Source organism: Lactuca sativa, chromosome 8 (genome assembly GCF_002870075.4).
Source record: "Lactuca sativa cultivar Salinas chromosome 8, Lsat_Salinas_v11, whole genome shotgun sequence".
NCBI classification, from domain to species: domain Eukaryota; kingdom Viridiplantae; phylum Streptophyta; class Magnoliopsida; order Asterales; family Asteraceae; genus Lactuca; species Lactuca sativa.
In genome coordinates this window covers 122054037-122080433 of record NC_056630.2, presented here as the reverse complement: position 1 = coordinate 122080433, position 26397 = coordinate 122054037, and the positions used below count along the sequence as shown (strand labels likewise).

Here is a 26397-nt window from a genome sequence, read left to right as displayed (position 1 = left end):
ACACATTCTAAATTGATTTCATGCTAACCCTTTGTTCTAATTGAATCCAAGAATAATGAAAGAAGTAATTTCAAATCCTAATTTCAGAATGAAATTATCAATTTGACAGCAAACATTGAAGGGTTTGTGATTTCAGAAAAAAAAAAACAAAAAAAAAAAGAAGACGAAGAAATGTACCTGCAGTCGGGCAGTTGTGGCTTCGTCGGGGCTATGGCTTCGTCGCCGGAGCTGAGTCCTAGCCGGCGTAGGAGGTGAAGTGGCCGGAAACTGCAGCTTTCAATTCTTGTAAACATTGAAGGGTTTTGGGATTTCAGAAAAAAAAACAAAAAAAAAAAAAGAAAAGAAAAGACGTACCTGCAGTCGAGCAGTGCCTTCGTCGGGGCTGTGGCTTCGTCGCCAGTGCTGAGTCCTAGTCGGCGCAGGAGGTGAAGTGGCCGGAAGCTGCAGCTTTCAATTCTTGTGTCGCGCTGAATATCGAAGGAAGAAGAATGAATGAGCGGCGATTTGTGTTAGGGTAATCGGTCAACATCTTTTTTTTTTGGGACCGAGTCAGCCCTTTGGTCAGGGAGTGCTTACCGAGTCAGCCACAATGGAGGCCCATCAAACAGTCTGACTACTGACCGGGTCAGCAGTCAGCTCTGACCAAACTAGGTAAGTGCAAATCAAACGACCCTTAAGTTGAATTTGAGGTTATTAATTATACTCGTAGTAGATGTTGCAATATTCATGTCTTCCCTGTTGACAGCCGTCAACAAATTTTCATAGTAGTATATACATAATTACTATTTTGCCCCAATCTAGAAATTAACTTTTTTTTTTAATTTTTGGCTTCATATTCCGCTTATGGTAACACCCTAAAATTCTATATTTTATTTTTATCAATTAAAAAAAATCATAAAATGCAATACAAAAAATCTGCATTTGTTCATTGTAGACATGGTCCCTGTTGTAGCAAACAATTACATAAATGGTCCCCCCCCCTCTAACAATCAAATACTAAAAAAAAGTCACTGTCACATTAAATTGTTATATAAATGGTCCCTCTGGTAGTTTACTATTACAAAAACCAAATTTGTAACTGTTAATTGTGACAGGGACGATTTCTATATCAATTTACGGCCACAAGGACCATTGTTGTAACCAAATTAGTTTTGATGTTTCTTTCACCTTTACAATAGCTGAAAAGTTTGCATTTCTGTGTTTTATTTTTTTTCAAATAATTTGTATGAGTGGTCGTCTATTATGTGTTGCAAATTATGTGTACATAACTGTGAGTGGCTATACTTTCAGGTGTAACCGGGGCTTATTATAATAGGGGAAGACCTTTAATTGAAGAAACTTATGAAAGTACCAAAGCTATGAAATTGGTGTCAGCTACAATTCCCGTTTCTCAAATATCAGTTCAGATATGAAACTATGAAAATGGCTTGAAATGTATTCCAATTAGTGATAGAGGTAATTAAACAATTTTTGGTAAGAAACCACCCATTCAAATTTTCATACTTAATATCGAACAACATTATGTGTTTTTTTTAGTACAAAAAAAAATACAGTTTTGACCTAACTGCCCACACATATTGTTCTTTTCTTAAAAAAATAGTTATTTTAAGAGTTTTTAATGAATATTCCCCTAAATACTTTTACTTTTTATTAAAAATAATGATTTTAACGGTTTTTGTCCAAAATGCCACTATATAATGTTTTTTGGGTAAAAAATTAATGATTTTTTAGTTTTTTACCAAACTGCCCCTCCATACAGTTTTTTTTTTTTTTGGTAAAAGTTAATGATTTAAGAGTTTATCCATTCGTGCAAATCTAATCTTCTATATCAATTGATAACGGATTGACACTTTTTGTTTACTTTAATATTATTACAAGGTTTCATGAAAGTCGTTAATCTCTTTTTGATGTTACAAGACCTTAATATTGAGATTCCCTTGTGGTTGGCACATGGATACCATATATGTGACTATTAAATTAATATTATACTAGATACCATAGATGTGACTATATAAAATAACAAAATAAATGAAAGTAAGTTGCTATTTTTTCCAATAAGTCAGTCTGAGGTGTATAAAAAACTGCTGAAAGTTTGGCTCTGTTGATGACAGCATCCGATCTTACTTTTGATGATCATGAGAGGCAAAGGAGATACAATATAACTCTGTTTAAGGAAATTCATATGTAAATTATCAAACTGAAGGTAATCCAGGTTTATTTTTATTTATTTTTGTTTTTTACTTGCTTGGTGGAGATTGGGCTGCTAGCCCACCGTGTTGGAATTGCAATGTACTTTTTCGTCCAACAAAATCTTTTAACTTAATATTTTAATATGCGACCAATGTATTTTTCAAAAGTTTTAGTTTTTTGATTTGCACTTCTTTTAGGAGGCTGGAATTGAAATTAATGCTTCTGCAAGCACATCCAAATGCTGAAATAAATGGAATGCAGAACTGAGATTTGTTTGTTCAAAGGTGAGGATGACACGAAAATATGTAAAACTGAATTTATAGACATTATTTATTAATGGTTTCTTTTATAACTTTTTTGAGCAACAAGCAGGAGATATGATGGGGTCATCGCCAATACAGACGAATGAGTGCCACTCTGGAATCAATGATTCTGATGTTGGTATGAAAGAATAAGCAACTGCTTCTCACAACAAAGCAGCAGATAGGGTTGGCCTTAAAAATGAAAAAAAAAAAAAAAAAAAAAAAAAAAAAAAAAAGGAAATTTAGGAATATGTTATGAGTACACTTCATTTCCTACCTTTGGCTTTGAATATGATTTAACAAAATTATATTCTTATGTTGGTACGAAAGAATAAGCAATTGTGTCAATCAACCATGTAGTGCATGTAATTCTTTATAATTAGTCATTTTGACACTTCTGGTACTTGCAGTCAAAACTTTTACATTTTTTCATAAAAACATGAAAAAAATGGTCTGGGGCAACTCCCGGGCTTTTCATCATTACACTTTCTACGTCTGTCATATTTATCGATTCGGAAACAACATTGAAAGTTTCTGGCCCCGCGTAGCAGGGTTAACCTTTTTAGTTTATTACTATTTTGAGTAAATTACACGAATGGCCCCTATGGTTTAGGGTAATTTGCGTGTTTGGTCCCTAACTTATTTTTTTACCTCGGAAGGTCCCTACTGTTTGTTTTTGTTACGCGTTTGGTCCCTGTCTTACCTAAAAAGACTATTTTCCCCTTGATTTTTTAATTTATTTAAATAAACACACTCCAACCCCACTCACACTAACCTTACCTTACCTACCCCACCATTTTTCCCTATTTAAATAATAATCTTTTTAGATAAAACAGGGACCAAGCGTGCAACAAAAACAAACAGGGACCAAGCGTGCAACAAAAACAAACAGGGACCAAGCGTGCAACAAAAACAAACAGTAGGGATCAAACGTGTAACAAAAACAAACACCAGAGACCTTCCAAGTTAAAAAAAATAAATTAGGGACAAAACACGCAAATTACTCCAAACCATAGGGACCATTCATGTAATTTACTCTACTATTTTCTAACAAAAACAATTCTTAAAAGTTAAATCTACAACCGTCAATTCAAAATATAAAATATAGAAAACAAACCAAAAGAGAGGCAAATTTTATTTTGTCTCCCTCTAAATTCCAAAACTTTCGTTATTGGACACTTCGTTTCAAAGCCACGAGTGGAGATGCACGTGGCGGAACACATGAGGTTCTTAAGATACTTCCACTCGAACTCTTACTTACGCCCACGCTACAAACTCTTACACCACAAACAACAAAGATTCATCTCGTTTCAGGGATCTTTCAAATTCAAACTTTTAGAATTAGATTCACAAATAATCCAACCATTTTACACTTGTTCATTCGTTCCCCATAAATCCCTTCGATTACAATCTACAAACCCCCTAAATCCCCCAGTTAGAGTATCTACCATGGATGCTCTACGCCGGCCTAATCTCGATCTTAGTAATTCTTCACCCATTTCATCAATTTACACCAAAACCCCTCAAACACCAACTTCTTCAACTTTGCCCTATAAGTACCGATTCTCTTCTTCAAATTTCAATGGTTACCATAGCAAGTGTAAAGTACCAACGCCACCTCAAGCTTTACCCAAGGCAAATTCGAACGAATCAGTTGAATCCAATAAGAAATTGGTTGATTCAATCGCTAAAGGTTTGATCGGGCTCGCTGCTGCAGTCTCTGTTTGTTTAGATTCGCCAGCTCTTGCCGAGTCCTTGACAATAGCATTCCCAGCTTCTCGTACTCATGAGGTAGGTGTTCAGTTCGATCATCTTTTTTAGTAGTTTGTTTGGGTTGTGCAGATAAGGTGTTCGATCTATTGCTTATATGGATTTTGTAACAGGTGAATGCTGTGCAGCGAACTCTTGTAGAGACTTGGGGTTTGATCAGAGAGACTTTTGTTGATCCAACCTTTAATCATCAAGGTACGATTCATTCCTGTTGTTTTATGTCGTTTGGTATCAATAGTTTTAACGTAAGTTTAATTGTTTTCTGTAGACTGGGACTCCAAGTTCCAACAAACAATGGTGGAAATGCTTCCACTTAGAACAGCTGATGCAGCATACAGCAAGATTAAAGGAATGCTTTCTACTCTTGGAGATCCCTTCACTCGCATTATCAGTCCAAAGGTGCAAATTTTTTCCATTATTTTTACAAAAATCGTCCCCGTGTTTTCTGAAAGAGTTTTCAGTTTTGGAGTAAACATGGTAAAAGTCAGAAACAACAGGGACCATTTTTGTAACTTATTCTTACTTCTAGTGCCAAAAGGGGAAACTTACACTATTTTCTTTTCGGCAATGATTTGTACAGGAATACCAAAGTTTTCGAATTGGAAGTGATGGAAACGTGCAAGGAGTTGGACTATTTGTGAATACTGAACCAGAAACTGGTCATCTGGTTGGTGATGCCGAGACTTGAACCTGAGACCTCACTTATGGATTCTTATTTATTTTTAATTTTTTTTTTTGTTTCAGGTTGTATTGTCCTGTGTTGAGGGTAGCCCAGCTGCTAGAGCTGGAATACATGTAGGAGATGAGTTGATTGAAATAAATGGGGAGAGGGTTAAAGGGATTAGTGGTGAAGCTGCTGCACAAAAGCTCAGAGGTCATGTTGGGACAAGCGTTACAGTCAAAGTGCACAATGTAAGTTTCTAAAATTTAGATTTCGTAGGAAGGAATGGAATGGAATGGTTGATTCCTTTCCAAAGGATTTTATAGAAATTTGTGCATGTTTGATCTACAGGGAAAAAAGTTGGCCATTGACTCTAGTTTTAGAGAGGTGAAACTACCCCGGGAATTCATCAGACTTTCTCCTATATCAAGTGCCATTATTCCTCATAGAACACCAAATGGTCATGTATCCAAAACCGGATATGTAAAGTTATTAGCCTTCTCCCAGGTGCTTATTAATTCTCCATATCTTAGTAGTCTTACTTTATAACTTCATATCTTAAAGTCATCTATCTAACAACAAGTTTTTGTAAACAGACTGCTGCTACAGATATGAAACACGCCATTCGTGAATTGGAAAATCAGGGTGTTGAATCTTACATTTTGGATCTCCGGAACAATCCAGTACGTAAAGTTGTCTTTTTTTTTTTTTAAATCTCTAGTAAACTTTTGTTTGACTATTTAGTATTTTTCTACATATATATGTTATGTTGTAGGGTGGTTTGGTGAAGGCTGGACTTGATGTTGCCCAAATATGGCTGGATGGAGATGAGACTCTAGTGAACACAATAGATCGAGATGGGAACATGCTTCCTATTAACATGATCAATGGCCATGCTCTTACTCGTGATCCTCTAGTTGTACTTGTAAGTTTTTTTTTTTTTTTTTTTTTACAATCTTTTGATATATATATATATATATATATATATATATATATATATATATATATATATATATATATATATATATATATATATATATTAAAAATTTCTACAATTCTATAATGTACAGGTTAATGAAGGGAGTGCAAGTGCAAGCGAAATCTTGGCAGGTGCACTCCATGACAATGGCAGGGCGAAGCTAATTGGCAACAGGACATTTGGGAAAGGAAAGATTCAGGTAACTTTTTTGAATCTTTAGAATATAAAACTCTATGATTAATTTCTTCAGCATGATGTATTAACTTGTTCTGAATGATATTATGCATAATTGAAGAGTGTGACTGAATTACATGATGGATCGGCTCTTTTTATCACGGTTGCAAAGTACTTATCACCAGCACTTCATGCCATTGATCAAGTTGGCATAGCACCCGATGTCCAGTGTACAACAGAGATGCTGAATTCATCAAAAGAATCAGCAACATTCATGAGGAAGAAGGGTGTAGCTTCATCATCTTTGGAAGGGGATTCTTGTATTTTGGTAGCAGAACATGAGTTGGATAATCAAGAATCTAAAGGCTCTGCTTCCTAGAATATTCTAGTTTTGACTCTATGTATGTATCTATCTCATGCTCAATTTAAGACCATAGAATCTTAGTGAATCATTGTACATATATATATTGGTGTGTATATATATAATAATATATAGTTGTTGCAATCAGAGTGTATTGATGAATCGATTAAAGAAAGGAAAATGAAATGAAAATCTTTAGTTTTCTGTATTGGTTCGTTCAAGAGAGGAGTAACACGTTGTCTATTAGGTGAGTGAGCATTTGCAATGTTGTTTTTGGATCTGAACCCCGATTGCAAAATGAAACTGGATATGAGCTGAATCTGAGGCAATCTTATGTTTCAAGCAACCAATTCCAAGATAAAACAAATCATTACCACATCAATTTGATCTAAAAAATGAGGGAATATCCAAGTTTATTTTTATTTGTCAGATTAATGAAAAAAACTATTTGTTACAAACATTACTTGTTAGATACTTGTGATCTTTATTCTTTGCGAAATGAGAAGTTTATATGAATGCACACCAGCATCCTATACTTTCCTTAATCCTTACTAAAATTGATTTCATTTGTATTAAGGTCCAAGTAATATTTACATACTTTGTTTCGGTTGTGTTCATTCTTTTCGTATTAAACTAAAAATAGTACAAAGCTTTAGGAATCTAGAATGATGAAGAAAGAACATGCACTCTACAATATGTTTGTTTTTAATTAACCGACTTCTATAACATTCTTGAAATTTAAAATAAATCGTTGTAATTTCATGATATAAAATGTTTACACATAGGAAAATCTGGTTGTTAAGTTACTTAAAGAAATTTAAATTACCATGAGAACCACTTTTAACAACCTTTATTGATTGCTTCTTTGGAATAGGAAGTGTAATAGAAAATCAAGGGATAAACAATAAAACAAATTTAGATATATTCTTTTTTTTTGTTTTAAATAACAGAGGGGGTCTAACTAATGTAGATATGCAGTCGTTCTTTTAGTAATCCAAATCATTGGATTTACAAATGCGATAAATGTATGTATTATACCCAAATGTGGATTTGCTTTTTTGGTGTATTCTATTGTTTGTCGTTTACCTTGCAATGGATTTGCCTATTGTTGTGTCAAATGTGGATACTATGTTGATGTTACCTGTGGGTTTATACCCAAAGAAATCACACATAAAGCTCACCCGGATCACATTCTTTCAATAGCTTCGACACGTTTTATTGATGTACCTTGTCATATGTGTCTCAAAAAATTTACTTGGGGTCCTTGTCATCGTTATCCTGATAATGAATCTTATTCTTTAACACATCAGCCTTCATTCAGTTGCAAAGTATGTAATATTTATATACATCCTGAATGTGCTTTGTTATCACCGGAGACAATCACACACAAACATGACAAGCACCCCATGCATCTAAGTTACCTCCCAATCCAGGACCATAAGAGTGAATATTTTTGTTAACTTGTCATAGTATTATTTATTAAATATGTTTCTTCGGGTTATAACATTAATTTGAAGAATAACTGGAGAGCAACTCCTGGTATAACTAGATGATAGAGCATCTCCAGTTTTATGTATTCTTTCAAGAACCAGTGTTTAGGTTTTGTTTTATTTGTGCTGTTTCAGTTTCTTCGTAAACGATGCATGATAATGAAATCAAACAAAAAAAAAAAAAAAAGTGCTTCTCTGAGGATGGAACGATTGAAGAATCAGATTTGCCTTTGATATATAGATGATGAACAAAGAATACAAAATAATCATAAATTCATAATTCATGCTCTGAAATCGCACATACATAAAAGAAACGAAGAGGATCAGATCTCAGTTCCTTAACTGTGTTAGGGCGGAGAGGATGAAAGCGAATCCAGCCAGGATGACGGGGATCGGTAGCGAGGAGGCGGCGCCTGCAGCGGGAGATGGAGCCGGCGACATTGCAACGTCCTGCGCTGAAACGGACGAGGACAGAGCTGCGATGAAGAAGGCGACTAGGAAGACCTTGACGGCAGTGGAAGTGGTAGGGCCAACCTGCGCCATTCGAATGATTAAATTACAACAAAAAGTTAATTTTCTGTAGCGATTACAAATTACAAATTTACAATTGAATTTAAGTGATGATGATGAGGAAAACTGAGTGGTTATTTATACATGAGAAGATTACAATAATAATTAGAGTGTGAATGAAGGTGACAGCACAACGGCAATGAGTTGGTGACAGCGGAGGTCGGAAGGGGCGGTGGAACTCATCTTTCAGGCTTCTTTGCAGTTTGCACGTTACGACAGTGGAGCTCAAGTATGCTCAATCATAACCCTGGTGAAGTATTCTATTGTCTAGTCAAAATGATTTCTGCCACATCATTTGAAATTGGTCCACATGTGTTGCAATGATTTTAACTCTCTCTCTCTCTCTCTCATTGATCACAATAACATCATCATAGCATAAACCCTTCAATAACTTATATCGTATTTTTGTTTTCTAGATTAAAAAATTAAATAGATTTTTTTAATGTTTTATGAACAATATGAATAAATGTTTGATTTCAACCCATCACCAACATCTTTAGTTTGAAACTCCATTTTTGGGGTTTAGATTCAAATCCATAAACCACCATCGTCCACCACCAACATCTTATGTTGTACACCACCCACATCTTCCGCTATCTGCCATTATCTTTTTTCCAAGATCAAAAGAAGCAAATCACACCTAGATTTGGAACAAAATCGGGGAAAAAAAATGAAACAAAATGTGCCTAGGAAAAGAACACCAGAGGGGACTTCCATGAATGCGAGCTCAGTCCCCACGCCAAAGATGAAAATGAATGGGAGGTCCGGTCAACTGACACAGATCTTTGAGTTTTGTTGTTTTCATTCTTGCATCTGTTTCTTAAGTTTCAAAAACAGCTACCAGCAATAAAAACTTAGAAAGTCTGATTTGGTTCAGATTTACTATGGTTCTTGTTTTTGACAAACAGATCTCAAAACCATCTCTTTGCAGCACAGATATTCGAGATTGCTGATTATAGTCGGAAGTCATGATATCGTTGTTCCCGCTATGTTTAGCGGTAGAAATATTGATGTACATAGATTAGATGGCATTCTTGGGTCGATTATGATGGACTTATGTTGTTAGAGGAAGAATGGTGGCTGGTTTTTTGAATGGGAGCAATATCAAAGCTTTGTGGAAGAATAAGACGATGGATAAAGATGTGAGGAGGATTTTAGTTTAATTTCGATTTTAAGTGAAAAGGCCATGTTAATAAGGAAACTGGTAATTACAGGTTAAGGTTCTTTTTTAACAAGTAAAAATGGACTTTATGCCCCTAAAAGACAACCAAAAAAAATGAAGGACCATTTAAAACAGAACCTGATAGTTGGTAGGGTTGGAGTGACATTTAGGGTTGTTCACTATTCGGATAAAACCGAATTATCCAATTGGACAATTTGGATTGGACTATTTGGTTCGGATATTCGGATTTTTGGATTGGTTTTCAACAAAACCGAATTATTATTTTGGATTTCAGATTGGTTTTGGTTTATAAAATAAGAACCGAATAGTCCAAAAAAACCGAATAAAGATTTATTATTTATCTATTTATAATATATATATATATATATATATATATATATATATATATATATATAGTTATTTATTAATTTCGTAATTTATTTTTTCAAATAGATTCAAAATGTTTCACCCGATAAAAAAATATTAATATGCAATTTCTCTCAAAACTTTTGTATCTATAAAAGATTTAACTATAATATCTTTTTATTAGTTGTTTATAAATTTCAAATCACAACTAAATTATTTGTTTTTGCTTCTTGTGTAAAGTTGGGTAATATTATAATTATATGTCGTTTTAAAATGTTTCGATTTTGAAAATCGAATTATAAAAACCGATCCATCCGAATTGTAATTGGATCGGATTTGAATTTAGTTTGGACAATTTGGATACATGTTTTGAAAACCGAAATCAATTTGGATTTACTTGATTGAATCGATCAAACCGATCCGTCCAAACGAACACTCCTATTGACATTAACCCAATTTATAATTACTATATTCTTTCCATTTAATATCTTAATGTAACTATTTTCCTTCTTTATAAATTTAGGAGATAGATAACAAAAAGAAAATCATTTAGAATCTTCCTATTTGTTATAATTTTTCTTTTGTTAGATTTCAATATTTCAGTCAAAATATATTTTCTCAAAATTTTGATTTTGTTCACCAGATTATAAACATATATTTGAAATTTAGGAATACCTTTTTTTTCCTTTTTCCTGTCCAAAATCCAAAATTTAAGTTTAGTATGTTTTTTTTTAGAAAAAGTTATGGAAAATCAAAGAAAACTTACAAAACAAAAAGAAAAAGATACCCTAAAATCAAAAAATATAATTATGATACTATATATTTTTATTTTATTTTTTATTTACATGAAATTTTAAAATTTCTAAAAATTAAAATTATTGAATAAATAAATAAAGGTAATTTATAGTTATTACATATATTCCATAAACAAAAATAAATAGCATTCCTCATGAAATGAAAATCTAGAAGAAAGGAATCACATTCTATGAAAGGATACTTAATTTTAATTTTCATGACAATTGCACATGATTTTTTCATTCTGTCATAATGTTTGGTTTTATTTATCATCGATTACTATATGCAGTAAGACTAGTATGGACATACGATATCATGGATGACACTTTGTAAAAGTTCAATTGTATTAGACATTTTAAATTTTAGAATTAGCGCATTTCTAAAAATAATTGGCGCAACCAAAGAAAAAAATACATATCGTATATTATTGAAATTCAAAATAGTTCATATCAGTATTATTATTATTATATACTTTATTCATGTAATTATTTTGTTACATGTGGGCCCACGGCTTTGGCCCAATCCTCATTGCAATATTCTTACTTATAGTTGATTAAAGAGAGGAGAATAATCATGGGAAAATATATTACAATAGAAATGATGGTTATTGATGCATATACCCAAAAACCGATTATGTTGTTATTTTTGTGAATATCCAAATACATGCATATTTTGATTATCTCTTTTTCTAAAGCATCTTAAATTTAGGAGAAACATATTGAAAACGAAAGTATGTTGTGCAAGGTGCTAAATTAAGTTTGTTTATATACTTTTAATCTAATGCATAGTCTTCTTACCAGCATTAAAGAACAAAATGAAAGTAGTTTGTTTTGTAATTTATAACACCTAATAAAGATTATCCATAGCAATATAAAAAAGGATGAACAAACAGAACCAAACAAGAGACACAGAAAGTTTGTTTGACAAGATAATATAAGAGTTGTGTACTAAACTCTAAATTAGATCACATCTACTTATTCGATTTCTTAGATTTCTTAGAACCCTTGCGTTTTTCCAGTTTTACCCTTGCAGCTTCAAACTCTTCTTCAGTAGGCTCTGAAGACTCTCCCCCTCCACCATACTTACCAACCAGAGACGAAAACATAGCATCCAAACGCCCTTTTCTCTCACTTTGTCTCTGTGAAATTATAGCATACAAATCATCCGATTCTTTCTTTGACCTGTCAATAGTCAAACATCATCATATCACTTTCATTTATCAAAAACATAATCCCAAAAAAAAAATATTATATTAAAAATTACAGAAACAAATGACTCACTTCCCCCTTCGCCTCAATGGATCTGTAGGTGGTTTTGTTTCAGAGACTTGCTTAGCCCATTTCTGGTAAGCTTTGGTCAACTTCAGGTCTCCTGCAAGTCAACATCAAGTCTTGTTATAACAAAAATGGGTTTTTTTTTTTTTCCATTAATGAACAAAAAGTAAATAAAAGAATTATAAATCTTACCAGAGGAAATTGCTTCGTCTAATATATCTTTGAATCGATGTGAATCAAGTTTAGGATCTGAGCATAGCATGGAGCAAAATAGCCTGTGACAGATTAAAGAGGTTTTCAGAAAATTAATCTCATAAAGAAATGTAGAGTATATGATTAAAAAAAAGTTTATACCTGTTCATATGACCTTTGTACTTCTTGTAAAGATCAATCAAATCATTTTTCTCAGAATCAGATCCTCTGTAATTCGATTCAAACTCTTCAATATCAGCTTCTGTAACCTACAAAGCATTTGTATTTTCCACTTTATTACCTAAAATACAGTAAGGATTTTAATTTGTGCATATATTCTAAAGTTTAATGAAGAAAACCTTTTTGTACATAGATCGGAAGAAGTCCTTCAAGTTTTGAACCACATCACCAGCAAGTTCCTGTTTAGTGAGAAAAAACAAAACCATGAGTGCAACTCAAAAAATGTGATATAACATTAGTTTCAGTTAAAATTTGTTAAGAACTTACGGCATCATCAACACATCCAGTTTGATCATAAAGTGCTCGTTTTTCTTCATCACCAAGTATTGATATAACTTTCTGCAGTTGTTGAAATTTCTCTTTGGCATCCTGCATAAGAATGGGAGGAGATTAAGAACATGTTATGAAAACACAAGAGTTTATTAGAGGATTAAATGGTAAAACAAAAAGATTGATTTTTTTACCTCGTCATTAGGATTCTTGTCAGGGTGTAGACGTAATGCCAGCTTATGATATGCCTTCTTTATTTCCTGTTGGGATGCTGTCCTTTCCACCCCAAGAATCTACACGGCACATAGTTTTATAAAGTTTGCTTAGCTAGATGGTTATGAGGATCTTCAACCCTAGGTGTAATCATCTACTATGAATTGGGATTCTCATAACAAGCAGCAATTCCCTTTTAGGGTTAGCCCATCGATTGAAATTGGTGTAGTACAGTACTTCATTCAAAAGGATTTAGCAACGAACGGAACAGTAAGAGTAAATAAAAAAGGATATGAATCTAAAGAAAACTAGGGTTTAGCCAAGAACAATAAAGTTCAAATAATCGACAAATCCTTTTTGGTAAATCTCATGCGCGGGGTGTATCTCATAAGAGCCCTAATCTGATAGGAAATGAAAATTTGGAAAAATGCCCTAAATCAAAGAGCAAAGTGTCACAGTTTGGCTTTCTCGAAATATAATCAGTTACGCAGTTTTTTCAAGCATTCGAGTCTAAGATCAGGTAAGATACCTCGTACAAGCTCTTATCATTCGAAGAGGATGAAGATTCACCGAGATTCTCTTGATTTGGTTCATCTTCTTCTATGTTTTCTTCGTGAACCGCGGATTTCTTTCGTTTGCCCATTTGAAGGGAGAGAACGTTATACTATAAGACTACGCAATCGAAGTCAATCAGATGATATACCGAGATATAGCGGAGCGTTCAGCGGAATGGATGACGAAATTGCGAAAGAGAAACTTTAAGATGGGTCGTGGAGGGTTTTCCCGCCATCGTAATCTAATTCCCGCCATGGTCGCTGTTCTCTTTCTCCATCGCTATTTGTCTATTTTACGGTCCTTTTGTAGGTCGAATGAAAGTCAAACCGCTACAAACGGTTTTTGTCAAGCAATAGCCAGCGTTGAACCGATGAAAATTTAAAACCAAACCAAACCGTTATACTAACGGTTTGTCTCCGATTTAGTTTCATGGTGTAGGCTTTTTAGGTCCACTTTAATCGAGTCCGTTAAACTAGTTCGGTAAAAAAAATTGCAATGTTAAAGTTATTAAAACAGTTAAAATTCTATCAAATAATGCAATATTAAAGCTGTCAGAACAGCAAAAATTCTCTTCCAAACACATAGCTTTTCTTACATTGAATACATGTGGTGCATGCTCCTTTAGGTGAAACTGGATCTGGTTTGTTGAAGTGTTTCCAAACAATATATTGTTTTCGTCCCCTTCCTTGGTTATTATCAGTAGCACCTCCATTTTGCTCCACATGAACAACAACATCTATATCAATCTCTTCCATATCATCATCATCATCAATGATGTTTACAGGTTCACTAATTGGAATGTTGATGTTATTTTTATCCATGTAAGGACCTGGAAAAAAAAGGACAATCAGAATTCAGAATTGTGGACTCACCGAAATCATATTAAGAGGTGATGATTCTTAGCAATAGGTTTAGAAATAAATAAAAAGTCAACAACTCTTTTCTACTTTTGTTTCGTCCGATGTTTGCTTCTATTAAAAAAAATCAAACTCACAATAATACGAGAGGTGATTGGAAATCGAAATCCAACTTGCACATAATATTATAAGATTATCGATTGAGTGTAGCAACAAGTTTAGAAAGAATTAGAATTAGAATAATGAATAAAAATCAGATGTAGATGGATGGTAAACAAATCAGTTCAGTTGATTCAGAACATATCAGCATACCTTATCAAAGAAGGAGCAACGATAGAGAAACGAGAGGTGTAGTCGGACACTCGGACCTACAAACGGAGCTGAAATTGGAGCTGCTACAGGGGAGGCGGCGAGCTATAGTCGGGGAATTAATACCTTTGGTCGTCGGACCTGATTTACATCTTAGCTCTCACTGTCTCAGAATCTTAGACTCAGTAACTTGGCGACATGGCGTGGTGTGGCAAGTGGAAACGATAGAGAAAACAAGAGAAAGAGAGCCTTTGCGTCTTTGCGGATTGTGATTACCCGATTAGGGCAAGCTGAAACGAATCATTGAATCACGAATTCACAATTGCTTGGAGGTCGACTATCGATTTGGGCTTTCATTTACCAATTACCAAATCACAAAAGAAACTACAATTGGATTGTAATAATTAAATATTGTGGGTTTTAAAGTTTATTATTTGTATATAAAAATTAATATATAATACAATAAAATACAATTACATATAAAAAAATTAATTAATATATATATACAAATTCAACGGCCGGTCCGGCTTTTATACGGTTTGAAATCTTGAAAATCGTAAACCAAACCTTTCAATACGGTTTGAAAAGTTCGAAACCACAAGTCAAACCGTAAAGAAAAATACAAACCGTAAATTCAAACCGATGACCGGTTTGATCGGTTTCATGGTTTCAAACCGAACCGCGAACACCCCTAATATAAGGTGTTGTTTGTCATTTTATTTTATTTTATTTTATTTATTTATTGTAAAAAACTTCTTCAGACTTTTTATTGGTGTGAGGTGCAACACATATGCAACACTTTTCATCTCGCTACTGTTGTTTTTTATAAGTCTTTAAAGTAAAAAACTTATGTGCGTGTTCTATTTTTTGGGTAGCACTTGTATTGCCTCTTCTAATATCTTCTTTTTTTCTTACTGGATTTTCGATGAATCTTGATTATATGTTACTGAAATCTTACTGGATTTTTGTTTCACCTTTTTCTTTTTGTTCATTCTTGCTGAATTATTTTTTTTCGTTTTTTTATATAGAATAATGATAATTTCTTGCTGAAATATCATAAAATCTTGTTGAAATGTTATACATTATTAAATTTTTGGTATTAAAAAACTATTTTCGATACTTAAAATCGGTTTATTTTAATTTTTTAATATTTACAGCAGCATGCATATGTTAAAAAACAAACATGTTTCTTATTACAATATTCAGTCATTTGGTCCACCTCTTCTGCTGCATAGAGTTGTAAAGATGGTTTGCACACTTCATAAGTTTTTGCTTCAAAAAAACAAACAACACCTAAAAATTTAATTAAAATGGTTTGGCAATAGTAGCAATGAGTGACTCTTTCAACTGAGGGGTCATGGGTTCAAGTATCGTTAGAGATATAGGTAATGGTAATTTAAAACTAGATTAGTTTGTTGTTCAGAAAAAAAAAGTTTAATTATTTTTATTAAATGTAACAATTATATACTTAATGATATAAAAGACAAAGAAAAACGACTAAAAGGGTGATATAATTTTTATTTGTATGTATTAAGTTATTATTATTATTATTATTTAATATGCCTTTGATTTTATTGTTTTTATATACATTAAGTTGTTATGACCGACTACTTCATATTAAAATATCAATTTGTTTACGTCTAGTTATTAATATTATTTTTTTTTTGCAAAATAAGTTCTTATTGTTTTTATACATATTCAGTCTTTATGATAGGTTTCTTCAAGTTTTGTTCATATACATCCTACGTGGGACAATCATTAATAAGGTATTTTCATATGTGGTTCGTCTAAGCAGTGGTATTATGTGTTACTTGTTTTGGTTTTGGTAATAACATTGTACTTTTGATATTAGTAATTATTATAATACAATATCAACTCTATTTAATACCAATACAAACTTAATTCAATAGCAATACTAACTATATTAAATCTTGTGAAGAAAATACATTAGCCATAATGATTTCAATTGTTGAAAATAGTGTCCACATTCATAACAGTTGGTAATATTACTATTGATAGCAGAGTCCTTTTGGGTGACACATAATGACAGATTTAAGTAATTATTGACATGATAGTTTATTGGGGATCCAGTTTGTCAATTTAATAGTGATTAATAAATTAATAGAAGTTTGTGACGTGTGGCCTTAGTCCTCGCGACAAAATCCTAATCATTATAGGGTTTTACTATTTTGCGATTCAACGTGGTTGAGACATGAAACCTCCTATTTAATGGCTACAAGATCGTATTCAAGCTTTAAGATCCATTTAAAAAGAACAAAAAACTCATATGCTAAAAATGGTCAAAATTAACATACCAAAGGTTTAGGGAAGAATCTAAACTTTTTTAGGGTGTTGATTTTTGGTACCGACCAAAACCAAGTAAATGAGACAAAGAAATTGTTATCATCTATGTTTTCCATGAAATATTTAGGAGATGTTGATGTAATTCTTGGAATAAGAATTAAAAGGATGAACAAATATTTGGTAATGACTCAAAGTCATTATATTGAGAAAATTCTAAAACGGTTTAATTTTACCGATTGTTCTCCTACTATGAATCCAAGTGTGAAGCTAATGCCAAATAATGGTGTTCCTATTTCACAATTGGAATACTCTAAGGCTATTGGTAGCTTGATGTATGTCATGGAAGGTACCAGACCTGATATTGCTTTTGTTATGTTAAGCAGGGACATTAGTAATTCTAGTTGTAACACCGTAAATTTCAGAACAATTTTTCACATTTTATAAAAACATAATTCATTTATTATTCATAAAAACATCAGTGTTTGAAACTTAATCCATGACCTATAAAAATCCCAAGATCTCATAACATAAAAATCCCGTGTGTGTACTGATCAAGCCGGCGCCTTCCCACGGTCGTCACTACTACCTGAAACAAATAACACCAAACATTGTAAGCACAAAGCTTAGTGAGTTCCCCAAAATACCACACATAGCACATATTAGCCACTCGAGGCTATAACTTTGTGGGCCCGTAGACCCTACTCTGTGAACCCTCTGGTTCTAACTCTGTGAACCTTCCGGTTCCAACTCTATAGGCATGCACAACATAAATCACATAGAAATAACGCAATACAACACATAACATACATATAGCATACAAATACTCTATCACATAACTCTGATTACCTACTCAAGGTAAAGTATAGTGAGAAGACTCACCTCGCGTATCTCGATAACTCCCAAATCCCTGAAACCACTAGCACTTGATCTCCCGAGCTATAGTCCTCCTATAACACAATATATCTCTAATTAACACTTTCACAACTAAGGTTGACTAACCCTATTAAGTCAACACTGGTCAACTCTGGTCAACGGTCAACGGTCAACTTTGACCGGACTCGGCGAGTGCACTAAAGCGACTCGGCGAGTCTATACGTGTTCACTGACTCCCTCGGATCCTCTCTTGACACGTCGAGTACTTCCCTAACTCGACGAGTTCCACCTGGCATGAATCGCGGGGCCACCACGACTCAACTCGCCAAGTCTCAAGAACAACTCGGCGAGTTCCGGCTTGACTCGACCCCTCTTTGACTCGCCAAGTCTCAAGAACAACCCGGCGAGTTCATGCCATGCACAAACTCTATTGACCTCCTGAGGTCAGATCTGCTTCCCCAAATCATATATCTGGCCTTCCTAAGCATGAATGTCATGTAAAGTTCGAAACCCGATGCTTGTATAACCACAACAAGGCATCAAAAGGAGATTTGGTCCCAAAAATGACAACCTAAGTCCAATAATTCCATACTAACCCTAAAAGCTCCAAGGGTTAAGTTCTTTGGACCTCTTTGAGTCCAGATCCAAGGCACAAACTCGAAGAGGGACCATTTGCTTCACATAATCACTCTCCAAAGGGGTTAGAAAACCCTAACTCTAAAGATCAACCCTAAAACTGAAGGAGGTTCGAACTATTACCTCAAAATGAAGCCTCTGGACTATGGATCTGCTTGAATCTCACCTCCTCCTTGCTCTTGTCACCCTCTTCTTGCTAAACAAAGGATACAAAGATCCAAAAGTGACTTCTTCTCTCTCAAATCGATTTAGCTCTCTTAGGGTTCTCTCAAGGGACTGGTAGCCGCAATGGGAGGCTATAAGTGCCCTTAAATAGGCTCCAAACCCGGGGAATTAGGGTTTCATTAAACAGCATGGACTCGCCGAGTCCAGACGCGAACCCGCACCCAAACCCGCGATCATACTCGGCGAGTTTGGGCTCTAACTCGCCGAGTCTCCTCACAAATCACCAAAAATACAATAATAAATAATACATGGGAATTCGGGATGTTACAATTCTCCCCCAATAGAACTAGACTTCGCCCTTGAAGTCTCGCTCCGCAAATAACTCCGGATGTTGCTCACGCATCTCACGCTCCGGCTCCCAAGTCATCTCGGACCCCTTCCGATGTTGCCACTGAACCAAAACCAAGGGTACCTCCTTGTTCCTCAAAACCTTGATTTTCCGATCTCTGATTTCCACCGGTCTCTCAGCATAATTCAGGCTCGCATCCACCTGAATATCCTCTAATGGAACCACTGCCGACTCATCGACTATACACTTCCGCGATTGCGGCACGTGGAAAGTGTCATGAATCTGACCCAACTCTGCTGGCAACTCCATGCGATAGGCTACCCTACCTACCCTCGCGACCACCCGAAATGGACCAATATATCGGGGCCCCAACTTGTCCCTCTTCCTGAATCGAATCACTCCTTTTCAAGGAGAGACCTTCAGGAGCACAAAGTCGCCGACCTGAAACTCAAGCTCGGACCGGCGTCTATCCGCATAACTCTTCTGACGACTCTGAGCGGTCAACAACCCATGTCTGACCTGCTGGATCTGCTCTGTCATCTGAAGCACGATCTCTGTACTGCCCATAACACGCTGTCCGACCTTTCCCCAACAAATGGGGGTCCGACACCTCCTCCCATACAACAGCTCAAAGGGTGGCATACCAATGCTCGAATGATGGTTGTTGTTGTAGGAAAACTCTGCCAAGGGCAAATACGCATCCCAACTTCCTCCGAAATCCAACACGCATGCCCGGAGCATGTCCTCGAGCGTTTGGATCGTCCGCTCACTTTGTCCGTCTGTCTGGGGGTGATATGCGGTACTAAAATGCAGCCTAGTACCCAACTCCTCGTGAAACTTCTTCTAGAACCTGGAAGTGAAACGTACATCCCGGTCTGAGACAATCGAGATCGGCACCCCATGCCGAGATACCACTTCCCTCACGTACATCTCTGCTAACTTCTCAGCGGAGGAGCTCTCACTGATAGCAAGGAAGTGGGCGCTCTTTGTCAACCTGTCCACAATCACCCAAATCGCATCGACTCCCCTAGCAGTCCTTGGCAATTTGGTGATAAGATCCATGGTAATTTGTTCCCACTTCCATTCGAGAACCTCCAACGGCTGCAACTTACAATGCGGTCTCTGGTGCTCGGCCTTAACCCTACGGTAGGTTAAGCACCTCTCAACAAACCACACAACATCCCTCTTCATACAGGGCCACCAATACTCTCTCCTCAGGTCCAAATACATCTTAGTGGCCCCAGGATGGATCGAAAATTTCGACCGATGAGCCTCTTCCATCAAAATGGTACGTGTCCCTCCCACAAATGGTACCCATATACGCCCTTGAAATGTCATAAGCCCCCGACCATCGGTAACGAACTCCGATACCAACCCAACAACTCGCTCTCTCTTCTGGTTCTCCGATCTCACGGCCTCAGCCTGTGCTCCACGAATGGTGTCCAACACCGGAGCCATCACGGTCAATCGCAAACATACATCTCGCAATGGGGCGCTCTCCGCCCTACGACTCAGGGCGTCGGCTACCATATTAGCCTTGCCCGGATGGTACAGGATCTCACAATCATAATCCTTGACCACATCCAACCACCTCCTCTGTTGCATATTTAGGTTGCGCTGATCCATCATATACTTTAGGCTCTTATGGTCTGTGTATATCATACACCGAACCCCATACAGATAGTGACGCCAAATTTTGAGGGCGAACACCACTGCCTCCAACTCTAGATCATGGGTGGGATACCTCGACTCATGAGGCTTCAGCTGCCTTGATGCGTATGCTATCACATGCCCTCTCTGCATCAGCACCGCTCCCAACCCCAAGATCGACGCATCACAGTATACCACAAAGTCCTCCATCCCCTCCGGGAGGGCTAACACCGGGGCTTCACATAACCTTTGGCGAAGCGTCTCAAAGGAGGCCTGCTACTCGGGGCCCCATGAAAAAGCGACACCCTTCCGGGTCAACCTGGTGAGTGGCACTGTGATCTTAGAGAAATCCTTGATAAATATCCGCTAATAACCTGCCAACCCTAAGAAACTCCTGATCTCGGAGGGTGACCTCGGCACCTCCCAACTCATCACTGCCTCAACTTTGGCCGGGTCGACCAATATCCCTTTCTGGTTAACGAGAGGCCCTAGGAACTGGACCTCTCGCAACCAGAAATCACACTTGGAGAATTTGGCATAAAGCCTCTCCGATCTTAGAACCCCGAGGATCTCCCTCAAATTCTCCTCATGCTGCTCTCTAGATCTCGAATATACCAAAATGTCGTCGATGAATACAATCACCGACCGATCCAACATCGGCCTGCACACTCGGTTCATGAGATCCATGAACACTGCCGGGGCATTAGTGAGCCCGAAAGGCATCACCACAAACTCATAATGCCCATAACGCATCATGAATGCTGTCTTCTAGATGTCCTCATCTCGCACCCTCACCTGATGATATCCAGACCTCAAATCGATCTTGGAGAACCAAGGTGCTCCCTGCAACTGATCGAACAAATCGTCGATCCTCGGCAACGGGTAACGGTTCTTGACCGTCAGCTTGTTCAACTCTCGGTAGTCAATGCACATCCGGTGTGAACCATCCTTCTTCTTGACAAAAAGGATAGGCGCTCCCCACGGCGAGCTGCTCGGCCGAATAAACCCTTTTCCCAGCAGCTCCTGAAGCTGAGAGGATAACTCTTGCATCTCTGGAGGTGCAAGGCGATAAGGCACCTTGGCGATAGGCGCGGCCCCTGGAACTAAATCGATACTGAACTCCACTTGCCTCACGGGAAGCACACCCGGCAACTCCTCTGGAAACACATCCGGGAACTCACGCACTATCGGAACCTCCTCAACTAACCTCGGCCTCTCTGAATCAACCTGCGTATCCATCACATACGCCACAAAGCCCTTACAGCCCTGCTGTAGACACTGCCTCACCCTAGCGGCCGAACAAAATGTTGACCCAGAACGTGTACCCTCGCCGTACACCGTAAGAACTCCCCCACTAGGGTCTCGTATGGTCACCATCTGCCGCTCGCAGTCGATAACCGCACCGAATCTGCTCAACCAGTCCATGCCCACAATGACACAGACATCACCCATCGCAATAGGAACCAAATCAATTGGGAACTCAACACCGAAAATCTCGAATACGCACCCACGGATAACCTTTGTGGCATAAATCACCCTCTCGTCAGCTATGGAAACTCTCAGAGGCCGACTCAACGCCTCACGACTAACACTGATATGTTGACTAAAAGCCAAAGATACAAAAGACCGACTCGCATCCGAGTCAAATAACACCAAGGCAGGTACAGAATTCACAAGAAAAGTACCTACGCATAACATAATATAAGCATAATATCTCAACATCAAAATAAATACACGAAAGAATACATACCAGCCATGACATCGGGCGTTGCGCGGACCTCCTCCACGGTCAACTGAAAGGCTCTCCCTCATGCCCTCGGCGCCTCGGCCTTCACTGGCCGACTCTCGTTAGCTCTGATGGCGGCAGGGGCAGATCCCTGAGGTGCTCCCTGAGCTGATCCCCGCAACTGCGGGCACTCTGCCTTCCGGTGTCCAGTCTGGTTGCAGTGGAAACACACCGCAAACTCCTTGGGGCAGTCCTTGGCCATATGCCCCTCCTTGCCACACTTGTAGCAGGATCCAGCTCTACAAACTCCATCATGACCCTTGCCGCACTTCCCGTAAGTGCGACCCTTCTGGCTCCCAGATTTGGGATCAGCGGGCTTGGCCCGCTTGGCTGCCGGCTGGGACTGTGTCGGTCGTCAATCCCTCCCCTAAGACTCCACCTCCTCCTTAGCCTGAGTCTCTAGCTCAATCTCCCTCTTCCGGGCATTTGCCTGAAGCTCGGCAAATATCCGGTACGAGGAGTTCGCCACGAACTCCCGAATGTCTCGCCTCAAGATACTCAAATATCGGCTCATACGCGCCTGCTCAGTGGACACGTGCTCAGGGCAGAACATCGCCCTCTCGTGGAACATCCTGGTAATCACCGTAACAGACTCAGTACCCTGCTTGAGGGTCGGAAACTCCTGGGCCAAACGCTCCCTCTCCACCTGGGGAATGTACTCATCTCGGAACATGGCAGTGAACCTATCCCAGGTCACTGCGCAAGCTCAGCAGGCATAAGGTGCGCCGTCACAAACTTCCACCAGTCCTTCGCTCCCAAGCGAAGCTGGTTCAGCGCGAACTGAACTCTCAAATGCTCAGGAGATGAGCAAGTGAAGAAAAACCCCTCTATATATGAAATCCATCTCATAGCCGCCACCGGGTCCTGGGTCCCATCAAACTCCGGCGGTTTCGTGTTGCTGAACTCTCGGAACAGCAACGCATCACCACCCTACGGCCTCGCGGCAACAATAGTTGCAGTGGCCGCTGCAACAACAGCCTCAGAAAGAGCAGCATAACGCTCGTCGAAAGTATTAATCAACGAGGTCTTAATAGACCCGAACATCTTTGGTATCTCCGCCCTGATGGCCACAGCCACCTCCTCATGGATGATCCGGCGGATCTCCTCATCACTGGCCCCACTGCTCTCAGGCATAAGACGTGTCCTCACCATGATCTACCTCTGAAATACAACATACGATAAATTAGAATCCATTCGAGCATACTCACACTCGACAACTCATCCCTCCTTGATCCTTGGCATTCCAAAGATTCTTACTTGGGTTGTACACCGCCCCGGTGCTTTCAGTAGTACGGGCCCAATACTATTGTCTGCACCGTATCAGAATACACCCCAAGTCCTCCTCTTCGGATCCCAAGTTCTAAGTACTTTATCATGCATAATACACTCTTTAACAGATCTCTCATAAGCTCTTCGTTGCTACTTACTCACTCTTAAGCATCTCATAGCAGCTCACCTCTCCCTAGGCTAAGGCATCACAAATCAGGCCACTCTAGTCCTAATATGAGTACCTAGCCTACTCTGGCATGAGAATACATCATATCAATATCATAACACATAATATGAGGGTATTTTGGGAAATCACCGTTCGGGCGCGGACTGATCGTACACACAACTGTGCTCTGCATTTTTCCAAAAACCTTTTACTCTTTTTGAAAGTATTTCTCAAATCCTCAGTTTGAGTTCAGATACGCCCGAAGGTGTACTCGAATCCCTCAAACCAAGGCTCTGATACCAACTTGTAACACCGTAAATTTCAGAACAATTTTTCACATTTTATAAAAACATAATTCATTTATTATTCATAAAAACATCATTGTTTGAAACTCAATCCATGACCTATAAAAATCCCAAGATCTCATAACATAAAAATCTCGTGTGTGTACTGATCAAGCCGGCGCCTTCCCACGGTCGTCACTAGTACCTGAAACAAATAACACCAAACACTATAAGCACAAAGCTTAGTGAGTTCCCCAAAATACCACACATAGCACATATTAGCCACTCGAGGCTATAACTTTGTGGGCTCGTAGACCCTACTCTGTGAACCTTCCGGTTCCAACTCTATAGGCATGCACAACATAAATCACATAGAAATAATGCAATACAACACATAACATACATATAGCATACAAATACTCTATCACATAACTCTAATTACCTACTCAAGGTAAAGTATAGTGAGAAGACTCACCTCGCGTATCTCGATAGCTCGCAAATCCCTGAAACCACTAGCGCTCGATCTCCCGAGCTATAGTCCTCCTATAACACAATATATCTCTAATTAACACTTTCACAACTAAGGTTGACTAACCCTAATAAGTCAACACTGGTCAACTCTGGTCAATGGTCAACGGTCAACTTTGACCGGACTCGGCGAGTGCACTAAAACGACTCGGCGAGTCTATACGTGTTCACTGACTCCCTCGGATCCTCTCTTGACACGTCGAGTACTTCCCTAACTCGACGAGTTCCACCTGACATGAATCGCGGGGCTACCACGACTCAACTCGCCAAGTCTCAAGAACAACTCGGCGAGTTCCGGCTTGACTCAGCCCATCTTTGACTCTCCCTTACTCACTGGGTCACCCCCCAACCCGGCGAGTCTACTCGCTGAACAACTTACGTGAAACCCAAACCCTACTCAGCGAGTTCATGCCATGCACAAACTCTATTGACCTCCTGAGGTCAGATCTGCTTCCCCAAATCATATATCTGGCCTTCCTAAGCATGAATGTCATGTAAAGTTCGAAACTTGATGCTTGTATAACCACAACAAGGCATCAAAAGGAGATTTGGTCCCAAAAATGACAACCTAAGTCCAATAATTCCATACTAACCCTAAAAGCTCCAAGGGTTAAGGTCTTTGGACCTCTTTGAGTCCAGATCCAAGGCACAAACTCGAAGAGGGACCATTTGCTTCACATAATCACTCTCCAAAGGGGTTAGAAAACCCTAACTCTAAAGATCAACCCTAAAACTGAAGGAGGTTCGAACTATTACCTCAAAATGAAGCCTCTGGACTATGGATCTGCTTGAATCTCACCTCCTCCTTGCTCTTGTCACCCTCTTCTTGCTAAACAAAGGATACAAAGATCCAAAAGTGACTTTTTCTCTCTCAAATCGATTTAGCTCTCTTAGGGTTCTCTCAAGGGACTGGTAGCCGCAATGGGAGGCTATAAGTGCCCTTAAATAGGCTCCAAACCCGGGGAATTAGGGTTTCATTAAACAGCATGGACTCGCCGAGTCCAGACGCGAACCCGCACCCAAACCCGCGATCATACTCGGCGAGTTTGGGCTCCAACTCGCCGAGTCTCCTCACAAATCACCAAAAATACAATAATAAATAATACATGGGAATTCGAGGTGTTACACTAGTGCTCAACATTGGCAAGCAGTAAATAGAGTGTTTAAGTATCTCAAGAGAACCATGGATTATGGTTTGAGTTACTTGGGGAGTCCTTCGATTTTATAAGGTCATTCGGATGTAAGGTGGATAACCAACATGAAGGACCATTCCTCAACATATGGTTGGGTATTCTTGCTTGGGGGAGGTGTCATTTATTGGGCTTGCAAGAAGCAATCTTGCATTACAAACTCAACAATGGAATTTGAGTTTGTTGTGTTAGCAACTACTGGTAAAGAAGCAGAGTGGCTAAAGAATTTAGTCTATGGGATTCCTTTGTGGTCTAAACCAATAACACCTATTTCTATCCTTTGTGATAGTGCAACCACTTTGGCTAAGGCATATAGTCAGGTTTATAATGGCAAACCTAGACACCTAGGTGTTAGACATAGTATGATTAGAGAACTAATCATGAAAGATGTGATTTCGGTTGAGTTTGTGAAATCGCAACAAAATTTGGCAGATCACTTGACTAAAGGTTTGACAAGAGACTTAGTG

The 26397-nt window shown here is 38.1% G+C and overlaps 2 protein-coding genes and 1 long non-coding RNA gene across 3 annotated transcripts; 1 reads left to right on the top strand and 2 right to left on the bottom strand.

Moving 5' to 3' along the window:
* Nucleotides 1-3736: 3736 nt before the first annotated feature.
* On the top strand, nucleotides 3737-6645 carry LOC111913930 (carboxyl-terminal-processing peptidase 3, chloroplastic). Its single transcript, XM_023909648.3, has 10 exons — nucleotides 3737-4283; nucleotides 4376-4457; nucleotides 4531-4661; nucleotides 4843-4929; nucleotides 5007-5174; nucleotides 5275-5430; nucleotides 5520-5606; nucleotides 5699-5848; nucleotides 5994-6101; nucleotides 6198-6645. Exons 1-10 carry the CDS (start codon nucleotides 3942-3944, stop codon nucleotides 6453-6455), a joined length of 1569 nt encoding a protein of 522 aa, XP_023765416.1. The 5' UTR covers nucleotides 3737-3941; the 3' UTR covers nucleotides 6456-6645.
* Nucleotides 6646-8137: 1492 nt separating this feature from the next.
* On the bottom strand, nucleotides 8138-8899 carry LOC111913922 (uncharacterized). The gene is made up of 2 exons (XR_002857650.3): nucleotides 8595-8899; nucleotides 8138-8461 (listed from the first exon to the last, which is right to left on the bottom strand). It is a non-coding gene; the product is annotated as an uncharacterized LOC111913922 (long non-coding RNA).
* Nucleotides 8900-11622: 2723 nt separating this feature from the next.
* On the bottom strand, nucleotides 11623-13846 carry LOC111913929 (chaperone protein dnaJ 6). Its single transcript, XM_023909646.3, has 8 exons — nucleotides 13539-13846; nucleotides 12991-13089; nucleotides 12794-12895; nucleotides 12646-12705; nucleotides 12449-12555; nucleotides 12287-12369; nucleotides 12101-12191; nucleotides 11623-12001 (listed from the first exon to the last, which is right to left on the bottom strand). The coding sequence occupies exons 1-8, from the start codon at nucleotides 13650-13652 to the stop codon at nucleotides 11791-11793; spliced, it is 867 nt and encodes a 288-aa protein (XP_023765414.1). The 5' UTR covers nucleotides 13653-13846; the 3' UTR covers nucleotides 11623-11790.
* Between the last annotated feature and the right edge of the window lie 12551 nt (nucleotides 13847-26397).